General features: G+C 66.9%; 3 protein-coding genes across 9 annotated transcripts in view; 1 reads left to right on the top strand and 2 right to left on the bottom strand.

Moving 5' to 3' along the window:
• The window catches only part of DAG1 (dystroglycan 1), a 55,226-nt gene extending 52,865 nt beyond the window's left edge, over positions 1 to 2,361 (bottom strand). The window contains exon 1 of one of the 2 annotated variants that reach the window (XM_087745059.1): positions 2,344 to 2,361. The gene's annotated coding sequence lies outside the window, so the exon portion shown is untranslated. The other variant, XM_087745057.1, reaches the window with a different exon arrangement.
• A 267-nt stretch (positions 2,362 to 2,628) lies between these two features.
• MST1 (macrophage stimulating 1) lies at positions 2,629 to 7,213 on the top strand. Of its 3 annotated transcripts, none has more exons than XM_087744015.1 (18): positions 2,629 to 2,811; positions 3,126 to 3,267; positions 3,434 to 3,546; positions 3,668 to 3,782; positions 4,009 to 4,145; positions 4,218 to 4,338; positions 4,440 to 4,558; positions 4,654 to 4,816; positions 4,914 to 5,044; positions 5,115 to 5,217; positions 5,305 to 5,441; positions 5,564 to 5,599; positions 5,681 to 5,792; positions 5,866 to 5,943; positions 6,009 to 6,155; positions 6,237 to 6,343; positions 6,755 to 6,894; positions 6,975 to 7,213. In XM_087744015.1, the coding sequence occupies exons 1-18, from the start codon at positions 2,760 to 2,762 to the stop codon at positions 7,134 to 7,136; spliced, it is 2,115 nt and encodes a 704-aa protein (XP_087600141.1). In that variant the 5' UTR covers positions 2,629 to 2,759; the 3' UTR covers positions 7,137 to 7,213. The 3 variants fall into 3 exon arrangements, with proteins under 3 accessions (XP_087600141.1, XP_009474960.2, XP_087600142.1); XM_009476685.2 differs by having other exon boundaries at positions 4,651 to 4,816; XM_087744016.1 differs by lacking the exon at positions 4,914 to 5,044 and having other exon boundaries at positions 4,651 to 4,816; positions 5,086 to 5,217.
• A 4-nt stretch (positions 7,214 to 7,217) lies between these two features.
• LOC104023063 (acylamino-acid-releasing enzyme-like) lies at positions 7,218 to 13,367 on the bottom strand. 4 transcript variants are annotated; one of them, XM_087744008.1, is made up of 22 exons: positions 13,076 to 13,367; positions 12,852 to 12,981; positions 12,645 to 12,771; positions 12,445 to 12,526; positions 12,251 to 12,326; positions 11,978 to 12,120; positions 11,589 to 11,726; positions 11,424 to 11,515; positions 11,273 to 11,313; positions 11,078 to 11,199; positions 10,833 to 10,980; positions 10,632 to 10,726; positions 10,493 to 10,544; positions 10,333 to 10,421; positions 8,768 to 8,909; positions 8,560 to 8,637; positions 8,407 to 8,487; positions 8,240 to 8,328; positions 7,945 to 8,135; positions 7,762 to 7,864; positions 7,582 to 7,688; positions 7,220 to 7,503 (listed from the first exon to the last, which is right to left on the bottom strand). In XM_087744008.1, exons 1-22 carry the CDS (start codon positions 13,103 to 13,105, stop codon positions 7,365 to 7,367), a joined length of 2,295 nt encoding a protein of 764 aa, XP_087600134.1. In that variant the 5' UTR covers positions 13,106 to 13,367; the 3' UTR covers positions 7,220 to 7,364. The 4 variants fall into 4 exon arrangements, with proteins under 4 accessions (XP_087600136.1, XP_087600134.1, XP_087600135.1 ...); XM_087744009.1 differs by having other exon boundaries at positions 7,221 to 7,503; positions 12,852 to 12,960; XM_087744011.1 differs by having other exon boundaries at positions 7,222 to 7,503; positions 10,833 to 10,893.
• Positions 13,368 to 13,398: the final 31 nt, after the last annotated feature.

Genomic DNA, 13,398 nt, shown 5'->3' with positions numbered 1-13,398 from the left:
GAGACACACAAGAATTCCTCCAGACCAGCCGTCTGTGGAAGGTAAGTTACGGTCAGAGCTTTGAGCCAATTCTAACCACGCAGTTTAGCGTTGAAGCCGGTGAGAGGTCTCACTCTACCTGTCAGGTGTCCTCTTTCATTCCTCGTGCCAGCCAAGCCCAGCACACTGGGCAGTGAGAGACAAGAGGAGAAAGAAGTGGATAAGCAGTGCTCAAGCTAGCAATGAGTAGCAGCCATTTCTAAAAGCAGAGAAGTGCTCAGGGTTAAAAAATCCCATATAAAACCTACTGGTACACAGCGAGGTGCAGAACACTTTTACTGATATCAGCCCCACAGCTTTTGCCAATTCCCCAGGCCTAATATCAGCACTTAAGCAGAATTTACTACTCAGTTTACACAATGCTGAAAGAAATGGGTATTTCTAAGCTAGCGTGTGCTGTCAACAACATCTTCTAGTTATTCAAGAATTCGTGCCAGCTCCCAAAGTAGTGAGCGCAAACTCCTGCAGCAAGAAGACGGCGCGACCTGGAATCAGCCAGGCTTTGCTGATTACTCCTCTGAGTAAACAGTGGTGTTCCCAGCACTTCAGCTTGCTCTCAAGCTTCTCCCGTTGGCATACTACCCTATATTTAGGATAGAAGAGTGCAGTGACAAGCATTGGGAAGAATGAATAAGTGGTTTAGGATGCTCGGAATAGCGGCAGAGACTGTGCGAAGAAACCTATGCTGAATTAGAAACTCTTAAACCAAGGCAAGGAATCTGTAAAGCTAAAGATGGGGAGAGACAGCATTCCATATATAAAGTTAAATAATGAATTTTGTTAAGGGCAATATTTGCAAGGCAAGAGACACTAGCGGTCCATCCTGTAACAGCAGTGGGCACCGGAAAGAAGACCCTGCCTGGAGGGGCTAAGAGAGGATAGGTGAATACTTGGTCTTTTTATACAAAACAAGGATTTTAGTCTCATTTTGGACAGGTGAGCGATGTCAGTGCCATTTTCCCAAGCCTATGAGCCCAAAGTTCCAGGACCAAGGGAGACACAGCACCTCGGGGAGTGACTGCGAACCCTGCCACCCAGCTCCCACGACCCCTGCCTGCACCTGCCCATTACCCTGCCTGCACCTTCCCACCCGCAAGCAGCTGATGGGGAGTTTGCAACCTGCAAACCTGTGGCAAAACTTGCTAAATTCACCCCCACTGACTTGATGGGCACTGAAGCCTGGGGCAAGCTGCTTCACAGCCTGTTGCTTCTGAGGAGCCAAGGAGGCCACAAGGAGTATTCTGCATTTATACCTTTTTGTGCAGCAGAACTATTTACTTGCGTTTAGTCACCCACACTGCTGACTAAAGATAAAAGTTTGACTGTGGGTCTGCGATGCCGGAACAGCCTCTGCGGTTAGTCATGCTCGCAAGGCCGGGACCAAGGTCAACCCTGGGACCTGCAGAACCCCCCCGGGGGGGGGACCTGTCCCGAAGCGGGGCCGGGAGCCGAGGGGCTGCCCTGCCACCCCTGCCCGGGACTGCGAGGGGAGCGTGCCCGGAGGGACGCCCAGCTCCACCGCGTACCTGGGAATCCACCCGCGCTCCCACGGAGCTCCCACGGACCCTGCCGGGGAAGCCCACACCGGCCCCGGCACACACCGCCGGGAACCACGGCACATCCAAGAACCGGCTGCCGCCACCTGGGCCGCTCCCACCGCCCCCGCCGACGGCTGCAGCGAAGCCCCACGCCTCGCCCGGTAGAGCCCAACCCGGCCCGGCTGCCCGGTACCCCGGGCCCGCTCCGCCTCCCGCCCGCCGGCAGGGCCGGTCCCGCCGGGCACCCCCAGGCGCGGAGCCCACCCAGGCCCCGGACGGCCCCAACCGGCGGCCGGGAGCAGGACGGCGGGAAAACAGCGAGGATGAGGGAAGCGCGGCAAGCCGGGGGCAGCGGCGGCGGGGCCGGACCCCGCAGCCAGCCCAGGCCGCCGCCCGCGCCCGGTCCCGGCAGGCCGCGGAGGGCGCGCCGAGGCTGAGGCGGCGGCGGCTGCGGGCCGCCCCCGCCGAGCCGGGCCGCCCCACTGCCCGCGCACCGGGAGGCCCGCCGCGCCGCGCCCCAGCCCCAGGCCGCGCCGCCGCTCCCGGCCCCGGCCCAGCCCGGCAGAGCCAAGGGCAGGGCGGTCCGGCAGGTGCCGCCGCGGCCCTGCACCGCGGCCGGGCGGAGGCCAGGCCCCCCCCGTCCCTGTGGCCCCTCACCGTGCGACGGCCGGGCCCGGAGGCCGCTCCCCGCCGGCTCTCGCCGCCAGCGGCCCCGACGCACCGAGCGGGCGGCGCGGCGCGAGCGCGACCCCGCGCGGGCACGTACCTGGGGGAGGGGCGCGCGGCGCCTAGCAACCGGCGGCACGAGCGCGCCGCGGCCAATCGGCGCCCGGTCCTGCGCGCCCGCCCCGCCCCGCCCTCTCCGCCCCGCCCCACCTGGCCGCCCGCGGCCCCGCCTCCCCCCCCGCGCCCCACCGCCCTCCCGCGCGGCCCCGCCCTCCCCGTCGCCCCGCCCCGCCGCCCCGTCCGCTCCCTCTTGGCCTCGCCCTCTCCCTCTTGGCCCCGCCCACACCTTCCGACGGCCCCGCCCTACGCGCTCTGGGCCCCGCCCCCAGCTCGCAGGCCCCGCCCTTCGCCCCGCTGCGGGGTGACCCCGGGCCTGCCTGGCCCCGGGCCCACGGGCAAATATTTGCCTGGGGCCGGCCCCGCGCTCCAGCAGCCCGGGGACGCGGGGCCGCCGCCATGCAGCCCGTGCTGGGGGTCCTGCTCGCCCTGGCCGCGGCCCTCGGCTCAGGTAGGGCCCCGGGCTGGGCCGCCATGGGGCTGCCGTGGGGCTGGAGGGCGTGGGGCGCCGCGGGGCCACTGTCCTGCCCCGCGGCTGAGGGGGGAGCAGGAACCGGGGGGCTGCAGCGGGTGCCGAGCGCCCTGTAGGGCAGGGACACCCCTGCTCCATGGGACACGGATCCCACACTCCGTAGCGCAGAGATCCCGCGCTCCATGGGGCAGCACGCCCCCTGCTCCGTGGGGCAGGGATCCCACGCTCCATGGGGCCCCGGGTGCCCCCGGTGTGCCCCCACGGGCACGCTGAGCTCCTGTCGCACTCCCCAGGCCACCGCTCGCCCCTCAATGACTTCCAGCGCCTGCGAGCCACCGAGCTACTGGCAGTGCCTGCGGACCCACCGCCGCCGCTGCCGGAGCGGGGCTCCGCAGAGCAGTGTGCCCAGCGCTGTGCCGCCAGCCTGGCTTGCCGGTGAGTGGGACGTGGCAGCGCCGCGGGGTGGGTGGGAGCGCAGGGGGCCATGACACCAGGGTCACTCCATGCCTGTGGATGCTGGGTGCCCATATGTGCGCTCCCCTGGGTCCCGCGGGCCCTGGCCCCGCAGGGTGCCCTGCCAGGCTCCCGCTGTGCCTCCCAGGGCTTTCCACCACGACCGGCAGAGCCAGCTGTGCCAGCTGCTGCCCTGGACCCAGCACTCACCCCGCGTCCAGCTGCAGAAAAACATCCGCTACGACCTGTACCAGAAGAAAGGTGGGCTGGTGCCATGGGTGGGCGTGGGGACACCACAGACTGGGCACAGGGCTCCCTACTGCCCCTGTGCCCTGGCTCTGCTCAGCCCTGGGGTTCTGATGCGGTCCCCGGCTCTGCCCAGACTACCTGCGGGACTGCATTGTGGCCGATGGCACCAGCTACCGCGGCACGCGGGCCACGACAGAGAAGGGTCTACGCTGTCAGCACTGGCAAGCCACAACACCCCACGACCACAGGTGCCCCCGTGTCCCTGGCTGCCTGTGGCACCCACCGGTAGCCCTGGGCAGTGTGGGGCAACGGGGAACGGGCTGGGGACAGTGTGGGGGCAATGCGGAGAGCACAGGGGCAATGGGGAGAGCACAGGGGCAATGGCACCGACCAGGGGTGTCGCTGTGTTGCGGCTGTGCTGGCCCCAGGGCGAGGGGCTCCTGGCAGCGCTCCTACCTGTCCCGCTGCCAGCAGGTTCCTGCCGTCCCCCCGCAATGGGCTGGAGGAGAATTACTGCCGAAACCCTGACCAGGACAAGCGGGGCCCATGGTGTTACACCGTCGACCCCAAAATCCGGCACCAGAGCTGCGGCATCAAGAAGTGCGAGGACGGTGAGTGCCACAGCCCGGGGGTGCCCTGTGCTGTGTCCCCACCTCCCCACTGAGCCCCTCAGCTGTCGGCAGCCGTCTGCATGACCTGCAATGGGGAGGACTACCGTGGCACCATGGACCACACCGAGTCAGGGATGGAGTGCCAGCGCTGGGACCTGCAGCACCCACACAAGCACCCCTACCACCCTGACAAGTACTGGTCCCCAGTCCCGGGCAGTGCACGGCCGCCCCAGCCATGCCATGTACCAGGGCAGTGATGACACCTTCAAACGCTGCTCCCTGTCTCTGGCCCAGGTACCCTGACAAGGGGCTGGATGACAACTACTGCCGCAACCCCGACAGCTCTGAGCGGCCCTGGTGCTACACCACTGACCCTGGACGGGAGCGCGAGTACTGCCGCATCCGTGTCTGCAGTAAGTCCCCACTGATGTTGCCATGTGGCTGGGACCAGGGGTCCCAGGTGCCATCCTAACCCTGCTGCTCTGCCCCTCTCCGGCCATGCAAGCAGAGAAACGCCCGCGGTCCCTCAACATCACCACTGGCTGCTTCAGGGGCAAGGGTGAAGGCTACCGAGGCCGAGTGAACGTCACCGTGTCGGGGATCCCCTGCCAGCGCTGGGATGCCCAGACGCCTCACCAGCACCACTTCATGCCTGAGAAGTACCCATGCAAGTAAGGGGGTGGGGGAGATGCACCTGGGGAGGGCAGCGGTGGGCAGCACCCATGGATGTGGGCTGGGGCGAGGGGCACCCACGCCGCCCCCTGCCAGGGATCTGCAGGAGAACTACTGCCGCAACCCTGACGGCTCAGAGGCACCGTGGTGCTTCACCGCCCACCCCACTGTCCGTATCGCCTTCTGCTTCCACATCCGCCGCTGCCCTGACGAGCTGGGCGCCCAAGGTGAGCTGCCCCCAGGCACCCACCCCCGGGGTGCTTGCCAGGGGTGCCAGCCCTCCCTGCCTGTCCCCAGAGTGCTACCACGGCCACGGCGAGCGCTACCACGGCCACGTCAGCAAGACACGCAAGGGCATCACCTGCCAGCCATGGGCTGCCCAGGCGCCCCACGTGCCCCAGTGAGTGTGCGAGGGAGCGTGCTGGGGGGGCAGTGTGTGCGGATGGGGATGGAGATGGTGACGGGGATGGTGACCTTCTCCCGGCAGGATCTCGCCCGTCACCCACCCTGAGGCACACCTGGAGGAGAACTACTGCCGCAACCCCGATAATGATAGCCATGGCCCCTGGTGCTACACCATGGACCCCCGTACCCCTTTTGACTACTGTGCCGTCAAGCCCTGCTGTGAGCCCGCACCCGCACCCCTGCAGAGCTAGGGAGGTCCCTGGCCACCCCCTGGGGTGGTTTTGGTTCCCCCAGGGTGGTTGGGTCCCACCCCAATGCCATGCTCTGCTTTCTCTCCGCAGCCAGCAGCATGGTGCCCTCCGTCCTGGAGAACGCAGGTGGGGCCCGCGGGTGCCGGGTGGGTGCCGTGGGGTGGCTGCTGGCAGCACAGCCCCAGCTGATGCCCACCCTGCCCGCAGATGCAGTGGCATTTGAGCGGTGCGGCCGGCGGGACGAGAGGCTGCAGCGGAAAGGGCGCATCGTCGGCGGCCAGCCTGGTAACTCGCCCTGGACTGTTAGCATCCGCAACCGGTGAGTGGGCACCCTGCCTGCACCTCCATGTGTCCAGTGTCCCCCCCAGGAGCTCATCCCCCTGTCCCCACAGGGCCGGCGTGCACTTCTGCGGGGGGTCCCTGGTGAAGGAGCAGTGGGTGATCAGCACACGCCAGTGCTTCTCCTCCTGGTAAGGCTGGGGCTGGGGCGGGTGGTGCAGGGAGCCACCCACACCCTCATGTCCCCATCCCTCAGTGGCGCCGACCTGGCGGGCTACAAGGTGCAGCTGGGGACGCTCTTCAAGGACCCCGGCCCTGGGGACCCTGACCAGCAGACCATTCCCATCACGCGGATTGTCTGCGGCCCCTCTGAGTCCCAGCTGGTGATGCTGAAGCTGGCGAGGTGAGCGGCTGTGCCCTGGCCCATGCCATGCCCCACTGCTGGCCAGGCTGGCACCACATCCCGTCCCGCCTCTCGCCACAGGCCGGCCACCTTGAACAGGCGCGTGGCCCTGATCTGCCTGCCGCCTGAGCGCTATGTCGTGCCCGCGGGCACCATCTGCGAGATCGCTGGCTGGGGGGAAACCAGAGGTACCCACCGCGGGCAGCCCCTGCCAGGGCATCCCCTGCGATGGCATCCCCTGCCCAACACATCCCTTGCCCATGCCATTCTCTTGCAATGGCATCCCCCTGCCCACAGCATCCCCATGTCCATGGCATCCCCCTGCCTGCAGCATCCCTGGGTCCCTGCTATCTCCCTGCCCACAGCATCCCCTGCCCATGGTATCCCCTGCCCACAGTACCTCCTGTGAGGGTACTCCCCCTGCAAAGGCGTCACCCTGCATGCTGTGTGCCCCCACCCACAGCATCCAGCCACCCATGGCACCCCCTGCCACAGCATCCCCCTGCCTACGGCACCCCGCTGCCTGTGCCATCCCCCTGCCACGGCATTCCCTGTCCATGCATCCCTTGCCTGCTGCCCCATCTGCTCGCTGCCTGCAGGCACGGCAGACGGCAGCGTGCTGAACGTGGCGCGGCTGCCAGTGCTGGCCCATGGTGAGTGCAACACGGCGCTGCGCGGGCGCCTGAAGGAGGGCGAGCTGTGCACTGCCCCACTGCGTGCCGGCGTGGGGGCCTGTGAGGTGAGCTGGGCCGGGGACTGCTGCCTGGGGGAGCCTGCGGGCACTGGCACTGTGGTGACGCTGCTCTCTGGGTGCCGCAGGGAGATTATGGAGGGCCACTGGCCTGCCTCACCGCTGACTGCTGGGTGCTGGAGGGGGTGATCACCCCGTCCCGCGTCTGCGCCCGCACCGACCAGCCCGCCCTCTTCATCCGCGTCTCCCTCTACGTCGACTGGATCCACAAGGTGATGAAGATGGGCTGAGCTGGCTCAGCCCCAGCTTGGTACAGCCACCAACGCGCAATAAAGGCTCAGCCCTGGCCATGGCAGTGGGCACTGCACAGGGTCTTGCACATTTATTTAGCGCCAAACCCCAATCCATGTCCCATCCTGCCCCTGGCTACACTCGCTCCATCCTCCTCTGGTCCTGGTGTCGTCCCTAGGGCCAGTGGTCACCCTGGGGCTGGCACAGCTGCAGGGTCACCACGGGCACTAGGGGCTGTGTTGGCCTGGCCCATCCTGCTGGGGCTGCCCTAGGTGCCAGAGGAGCCAGCGGGCGCAGTTCCCGAAGACGTCGGCCTCCGTCTCCACGCCGGCCAGCGCATGGCCGCCCTCCGGATACCACAGCAGCCTGCGGGGCAGGATGGGGGATGCTCAGCCAGTGCCCCGGGGCTCCCTGCCCACTCCCACCCCCCTGCACCCCACTCACCGCGTTGGCACACCCCTGGCCCGCAGCACTCTGTACAGCTCCAGTGCCTGCGTGGGGCTGACGCGCCGGTCCCGGGCGCCCACGCACAGCAGCACTGGTGTCCGCACCTGTGGCGCAGTCAGCAGTGGGTGCCCAGCACCCCGTGCTGAGCACCCCATACCCATCCTGCCCCTGCCTTACCTGCGCCGCCTGGGCGATGGGCGAGCGCAGCAGCATGGCGGCCACTTCCTCGGCGTGGGGCACCCGCTCGAAGGAGTAGGGCAGCCCCAGGGAGGCATAGCGCCTGCAGCATGGAGGTGCTGGTGGGTGCCGTGGGGATGTGGCACGGCACAGCATGGTACGGGGTGGCAGGGTGGCACTCACCAGTCGGGGATGTCGGAAGTGCCCAGCAGCGCAGGCAGGTTGGAGACGGGGCTGCGCAGGGCGCAGGCTTGGTAGCGCTCGGGCTCACGGGCGAGGAGGTGGAGGGCGATGAAGGCTCCATGGGAGCCAGCCAGCAGGGCCAGGCGGTGCGGGTCTAGGGGCTCGCTGCGCAGCACCTGCTCCACTGCCAGCTGCCACCGTGGGACACCCACCATCAGCACCCAAACATCAGCACCACCCTGGCAGCACCCCATCATCAGCACCCCCCAGCACTCCCCAGCCCAGCGCCCCTCACCTGGGTGTCCGCCACATCCTGCTCACCCACTTGGGAGAGCAGGGAACTGATGCTGGCCTGGCCGAAGCCCAGGGAGCCACGGTAGTTCACTGGGGAGATAGGGGCCATAGGTGTCATGTCCTTGGTGGAGGACGGGGCCACACATCCCTGGGCTCCCCAGCACTCACCTAGGAGCACGGCGAAGCCCAGCCGGCACAGTGCGGCCATGCTCGGGCGCCAGCGGGCATCAAAGACAGCGTGGGGGCCACCTGGGGCCAGCAAGGACATCACCTGGGGTGCCACCAGCACCACTAGGGCATCCCTGCTGTCCCCTCACTCACCATGGGGGCACACGACGAGGGGATGTGGTGCTGTGCTGTCCGGTGGGCTCAGCAGCAGGGCCTCGAAGGCCTGGGCACCTGTGCCAGGGCAGGGGTCTCACTCAGCACCCACCACCCCAGGCACCCAGCACCCTGCCCACCCCCCGCACCCGAGGGTCCCCAGCACCCAGGCAGTACCCAGGTGCGGTGGGGACCCCCGGGCGCTCACCGTGTGTGGCTGGGCTCTGCCTGCTGCAGGGTGGCCAGACTGTCAGGGTCTTCCAGGCGACACCGGGCACTGTTGGGGAATCCTCCACCGGCACCCAGTGGAGGGGCAGTTCCTGGCCTGACGGTGGCAGCACCGCCACCACCTGGGGATGGGCAGAGGGTGGCACCGGGCACCCCTGCCCCAGGGCAGCTGGCCCCTGCTGGGGTGTAATCGGCCCCAATGTGCCTGTGGTCCCAGTGTGCCGGTGTTCTGTCCCATACCATGCCATGCTGTGCTGTGCCGTCCCATGCATGGATGTGCCATGCTGTGCCTGATCATACTGGTCTGTGCCATGCTGTGCTGTCCTTGGCCATGCCATGCTGTACCTGGCCCTGGCACGCTGTGCCTGGCTGTGCCATGCCGTGCTGCACTGTGCCTTGCCACCCTGTGCCATGCCATGCTATGCTGGATCTGTGCCATGCAATGCTGGGCTGTATCGTGCCACACTGTCCTGAGCTGTGCCATGCCATGCCATGCCATATCACGCTTTGCCATGTGTATTGGGTTTGCGTGGCAAGGGGTGGCTTCTGTGAGAAGCTGCTAGAAGCTTCCCCCATGTCCGACAGAGTCAATGCCAGCCAGTTCCAAGACGGACCCGCCACTGGCCAAGGCCGAGCCCATCAGTGATGGTGGTAGTGCCTCTGGGATAACATATTTAAGAAGGGGGGGGGGGGGGGAACCCTATGCAACTGTAGCCGGAGAGAGGAGTGAGAATATGTGAGAAGAACAACCCTGCAGACACCAAGGTCAGTGAAGAAGGAGGGGGAGGAGGTGCTCCAGGCGCCAGAGCAGAGATTCCCCTGCAGCCTGTGGTGAAGACCATGGTGAGGCAGGCTGTTCACCTGCAGCTCACGGAGGTCCATGGTGGAGCAGACATTCACCTGCAGCCTGTGGAGGACCCCATGCTGGAGCAAGGGGATGCACCCGAAGGAGGCTGTGACCCTATGGGAAGCCCGCACTGGAGCAGGCTCCGGGCAGGACCTGTGGCCCCATAGTGAGAGGAGCCCGTGCTGGAGCAGGTTTGCTGGCAGGGCTTGTGACCCTGCAGGGGACCCACGCTAGAGCAGTCTGTTCCTGAAGGACTGCGTCCTGTGGAAGGCACCCACGCTGGAGCAGTTCATGAAGAACTGCAGCCCGTGGGAAGGACCCACATTAGAGAAGTTCACGGAGGACTGTCTCCTGTGGGAGGGATCCCACGCTGGAGCAGGGGAAAAGTGTGAGGAGTCCTTTTTCCCCAAGTTGAGTCTGTTTTGCCTATGACATTAACTGGTGAGTGATCTCTCCCTGCCCTTATCTTGACTCACAAGCCTTTCATCATATTTTTCTCTCCCCTATCCAGCTGAGGAGAGAGCAATAGAGCGGCTTTGGTGGGACCCTGGCATTCAGCCAGGGACAACCCACCACACCACGGCATGCTGCACCATGCCATGCTGCATCGGGTCACGCCGTGCCATGCCATGCTATGCCTGACTGCACATTGCCATGCTGTGTTGTGCTGCGCCGCGCGGTGCCAGGGCTCTGCTCACCAGGCTGGGGGGGCGGTGCGGGGCGGAGCAGGAGGCCACCAGCAGGTCCCACTGGAGGGTAAGCAGCTCCCAGCACCCTTCAGGCAACCCTGGGGACAAAGAGGATGCTGGCACTCGCGGATGCTCGCTGGGGCACTGCGGGCGGCCCAGCGCCACATACCTGCCGTCAGGTTGGTGACAGTGGCCGCCTCCGTGTCCACGAGCAGCAAGTCCTGCGAGGAGTCAGAGCACAGGCAGCTGTGTCACCACGCGTCACGGGGGCCATGTCCCTGTCCCCTCGCCCCATCCTCAAGGCTCACTGTGCGGCTCCGCTGTGGGGTGCCCAGCACGGCTCGCCGGCTGTCAGCTGCCCAGCACCGCAGCGGCAGCGTCTCAGCGTAGAGCCCAGCAAAGGCTGTGAGCGGGACAGAGTGCTGGTGAGACAGAGCCACGGGCACATGGAGTGGGAGGGGTCCCAACCCCATGGCAGTGCCCAGCCCTGCCCGCCGCACCACACTCACCCTCTGTGGGCTCCTGTACCACGTCGAGCACCGTCACCGTCTGCCTTGTCTGCCAGGTGAGCTGGGGAGAGCCAGTGGTCAGGGACAGACCCCCACCGGGGAAAGTGAGGCAGGGAGACTGAGGGATGAGCCCACTCCCCTGCCCCAGCTGGGCATGGTGAGAGGCTGTGACATCCTGAGCTAGGTCCTGCGCTGGCAGCACAGTGTGGCACAGCTGTGCCCGGTGCCCGCAGGGCCCTGCTCACCATGCGCAGACGCAGGCACTGCCGGTGGGGCCCCCCCAGGTCTCCCTCCAGGTAGAGCAGGCGCCGGCCATTGGGGCTCAGCCGAGGGGAGCAGGCAGCACTGTGCTCGGCTGATAGCAGCTCTGCGGGTGGCAGGGGGTCAGCGCCCTGGGGACCCCCAAAACCCAGGGCACCCCCTGCGTCCCCGGTGCTCACCACAGAGCCCACTGGCCAGGTCCAAGTGGAAAATCCCTGACCTGGGGAGGAGGCGCGGGTCAGGCTGGAGCCCCGCGGCTGTCCTGAGCCCCTGCTGTGCCAGCACGGGGTGGACATCCTGGCACAGCGCTGGGTGCCCCGGGGAACCCACCTCCTGTTGGAGCAGGCTCTCAGCCCCAGGCGGAAGGGCTCATGCCACCAGCCCACAAACACCACACCGCAGTCATCTGGGGACCACAGGGCCTGTGCGACAGTTGGGCTCATCCCACAGCCCCAGGCTGGCCCCCCCAGGGCTCTCGCTGCACCCCGTCCTGACCTGGCCAGGGGAGAGATGCTCCGGGACACCCTCCAGCACTGAAAGGCTGCTGCTCTCCAGGTCCAGGGCACAGAGGACGGGCACGCTGCGGGTGCTCAGTGCCTCCCCCCAGTCCTCGCGGTACACGAACTGCTCACCCTGCGGCACAGCCCCGTCAGCCCCACAGTCGGTGGCCCCACACATGGGGGTCCATACATGGCACGCTCATGAGGGTGCACAGCATGCTCATGGGGCATGTGGCATTGTCACAGCATGCATGGCACACTCACAAGGTGCACAGTGTGCTCATGGGGCACATAGCATGCTCACAGGGTGCACGGCACACTTATGTGGTGCACAGACCACACTCATGGGGTGCGCAGCACACTCATGGGGCACATGGCACCCACCTCCTCATCTTTGTCCTCCTCCACTGGCCTGGCTGCTCCTGGCACATCCCAGGGGCAGGGGGGCCGTGGTTTGGGCCAGTTCTTCTCGGCCACGTAGAGCAGCCGCGTCTCTGAGCGGGACCAGGCCAGACAGGCAAAGGGCCCTGGTATGGTAAGAGGGTGCCAAAGCCCAGCCTGGCACGAGCACAGCTGCACACCAGGCAGGCACTGGAGCTGCTGGCTGTGCTGCCCTTGCCTGTGTTACGGGGAGGGGGCATGGGAAAGGGGCCCTACCCTCTGTGTAGACTGCCCCGTGCTTCCCCAACGCCGTGAGGTCCACACTGTGGCTGCGCCCGCCGCTGCCCCACACCTGGGGGGACGAGGGTCAGCACTGGCACACCGTGGCTGCAGCACCCACCACCCTGCGCTGGCACTCCAGCCACCCTGGTGAGCCCCAAGGCTGCCATGACTGCGGCAGCCTGCGTTACCTCCAGCAGCTCGTGGCCCTGCTGTGGGCAGCGGCTGAGCACTGCGCGGTGCTGCCCCGTGGGTGAGTCCTGGCTGAGGAGCCTGCAGGCAGGAGGGAGGGAGGCTGCGGTAGGCAGCATGCTGCGGGCACTGGCCGTGCCATGGGCACCGGCCACACCACAGCCACGCCACCCCATCCCGCAGCCTGTCTGTGCTGTACTGGTTGTGGATCTCGGTGCTGAGCGCTGCCCGGCTGACGGCGAGGCCGCCACCGCCTGTGCGCCGCAGGCTGTAGTGGCGGCTGAAGCGCAGGAGCCGGCGGCGTGACGGATCGGGGCGGCTGCACTCTGCGGGAGGGGACCATCAGTGACTGCCTGCACCGGACCCGCGGGTCGAGAGCACTGCAGTGGCTGAGCCTGCGACTCACCGGTGTAGAGAAGGAAGGTCTGTCCCTCTGCGGCGGCGCCAAGGGCAGCACGGGTGATGGCAGGGAACCGGCTCAGCTCCCGGTAGCAGACGGCAGGGCCGCCGGCCGCCTGGGCCAGGGGAGAAGCATGCTGGCGGAGGACGAGCTCACCCCTCTGCCCGTGCCCACCCCCCCCAAAGCGGGGCTGTGCCCGCCCACACAGCCCCCTGGCTTCCCCTGCCCACCTCCACGCCCCGCTCAGTTCCTGAGGCCATGGGGCCTTGCTCTGCTGCGCTGGGCCACTGGCGCCTGCTGCTCGGCAGCGAGGCAGGCTGCCAAGGTGTGCGCAAGCAGCCCGGCACGAGGGGCCTGGACGGTGCCAGCTCTCCAGCTGCCCCACACTACCCGCTGTGCCTGGGGTGGCTGCGCAGGGTTCCTTCTCTGCTGTAGCACACTGTGTCCTCGGCAGCGCAAACATTGACCTGTGTGGGAGAGGCGTCTGGTGGCCACGAGCCCCTGGGGCACTGGGAGTGGAGGCAACGCTGACACTACTGTTGGAGACACCAGG

This window comes from Nipponia nippon, unplaced genomic scaffold (assembly GCF_047370975.1).
Source record: "Nipponia nippon isolate SJK-2023a ecotype South Korea unplaced genomic scaffold, ASM4737097v1 scaffold_9, whole genome shotgun sequence".
In the NCBI taxonomy this organism is placed as follows: Eukaryota; Metazoa; Chordata; class Aves; order Pelecaniformes; family Threskiornithidae; genus Nipponia; species Nipponia nippon.
The sequence above is the reverse complement of the archived record's forward strand: the minus strand, read 5'-3'. Positions and strand labels throughout refer to the sequence as shown.

What these genes read in the sequence shown, in the direction of transcription:
- LOC104023063 (XM_087744008.1), bottom strand. Translation starts at nt 13,105, where the DNA reads ATGGCCTCAGGAACTGAGCGGGGCGTGGAG. An exon ending in AGTGCCTGCGTCTGCGCATG is followed by an intron (nt 10,981 to 11,077) that starts GTGAGCAGGGCC and finishes CACCATGCCCAG; the next exon opens with CTGGGGCAGGGGAGTGGGCT. An exon ending in GGGCTTCGCCGTGCTCCTAG is followed by an intron (nt 8,329 to 8,406) that starts GTGAGTGCTGGG and finishes CTATCTCCCCAG; the next exon opens with TGAACTACCGTGGCTCCCTG.
- MST1 (XM_009476685.2), top strand. Translation starts at nt 2,760, where the DNA reads ATGCAGCCCGTGCTGGGGGTCCTGCTCGCCCTGGCCGCGGCCCTCGGC. An exon ending in CATCAAGAAGTGCGAGGACG is followed by an intron (nt 4,146 to 4,217) that starts GTGAGTGCCACA and finishes AGCTGTCGGCAG; the next exon opens with CCGTCTGCATGACCTGCAAT. An exon ending in CCTGAGAAGTACCCATGCAA is followed by an intron (nt 4,817 to 4,913) that starts GTAAGGGGGTGG and finishes GCCCCCTGCCAG; the next exon opens with GGATCTGCAGGAGAACTACT.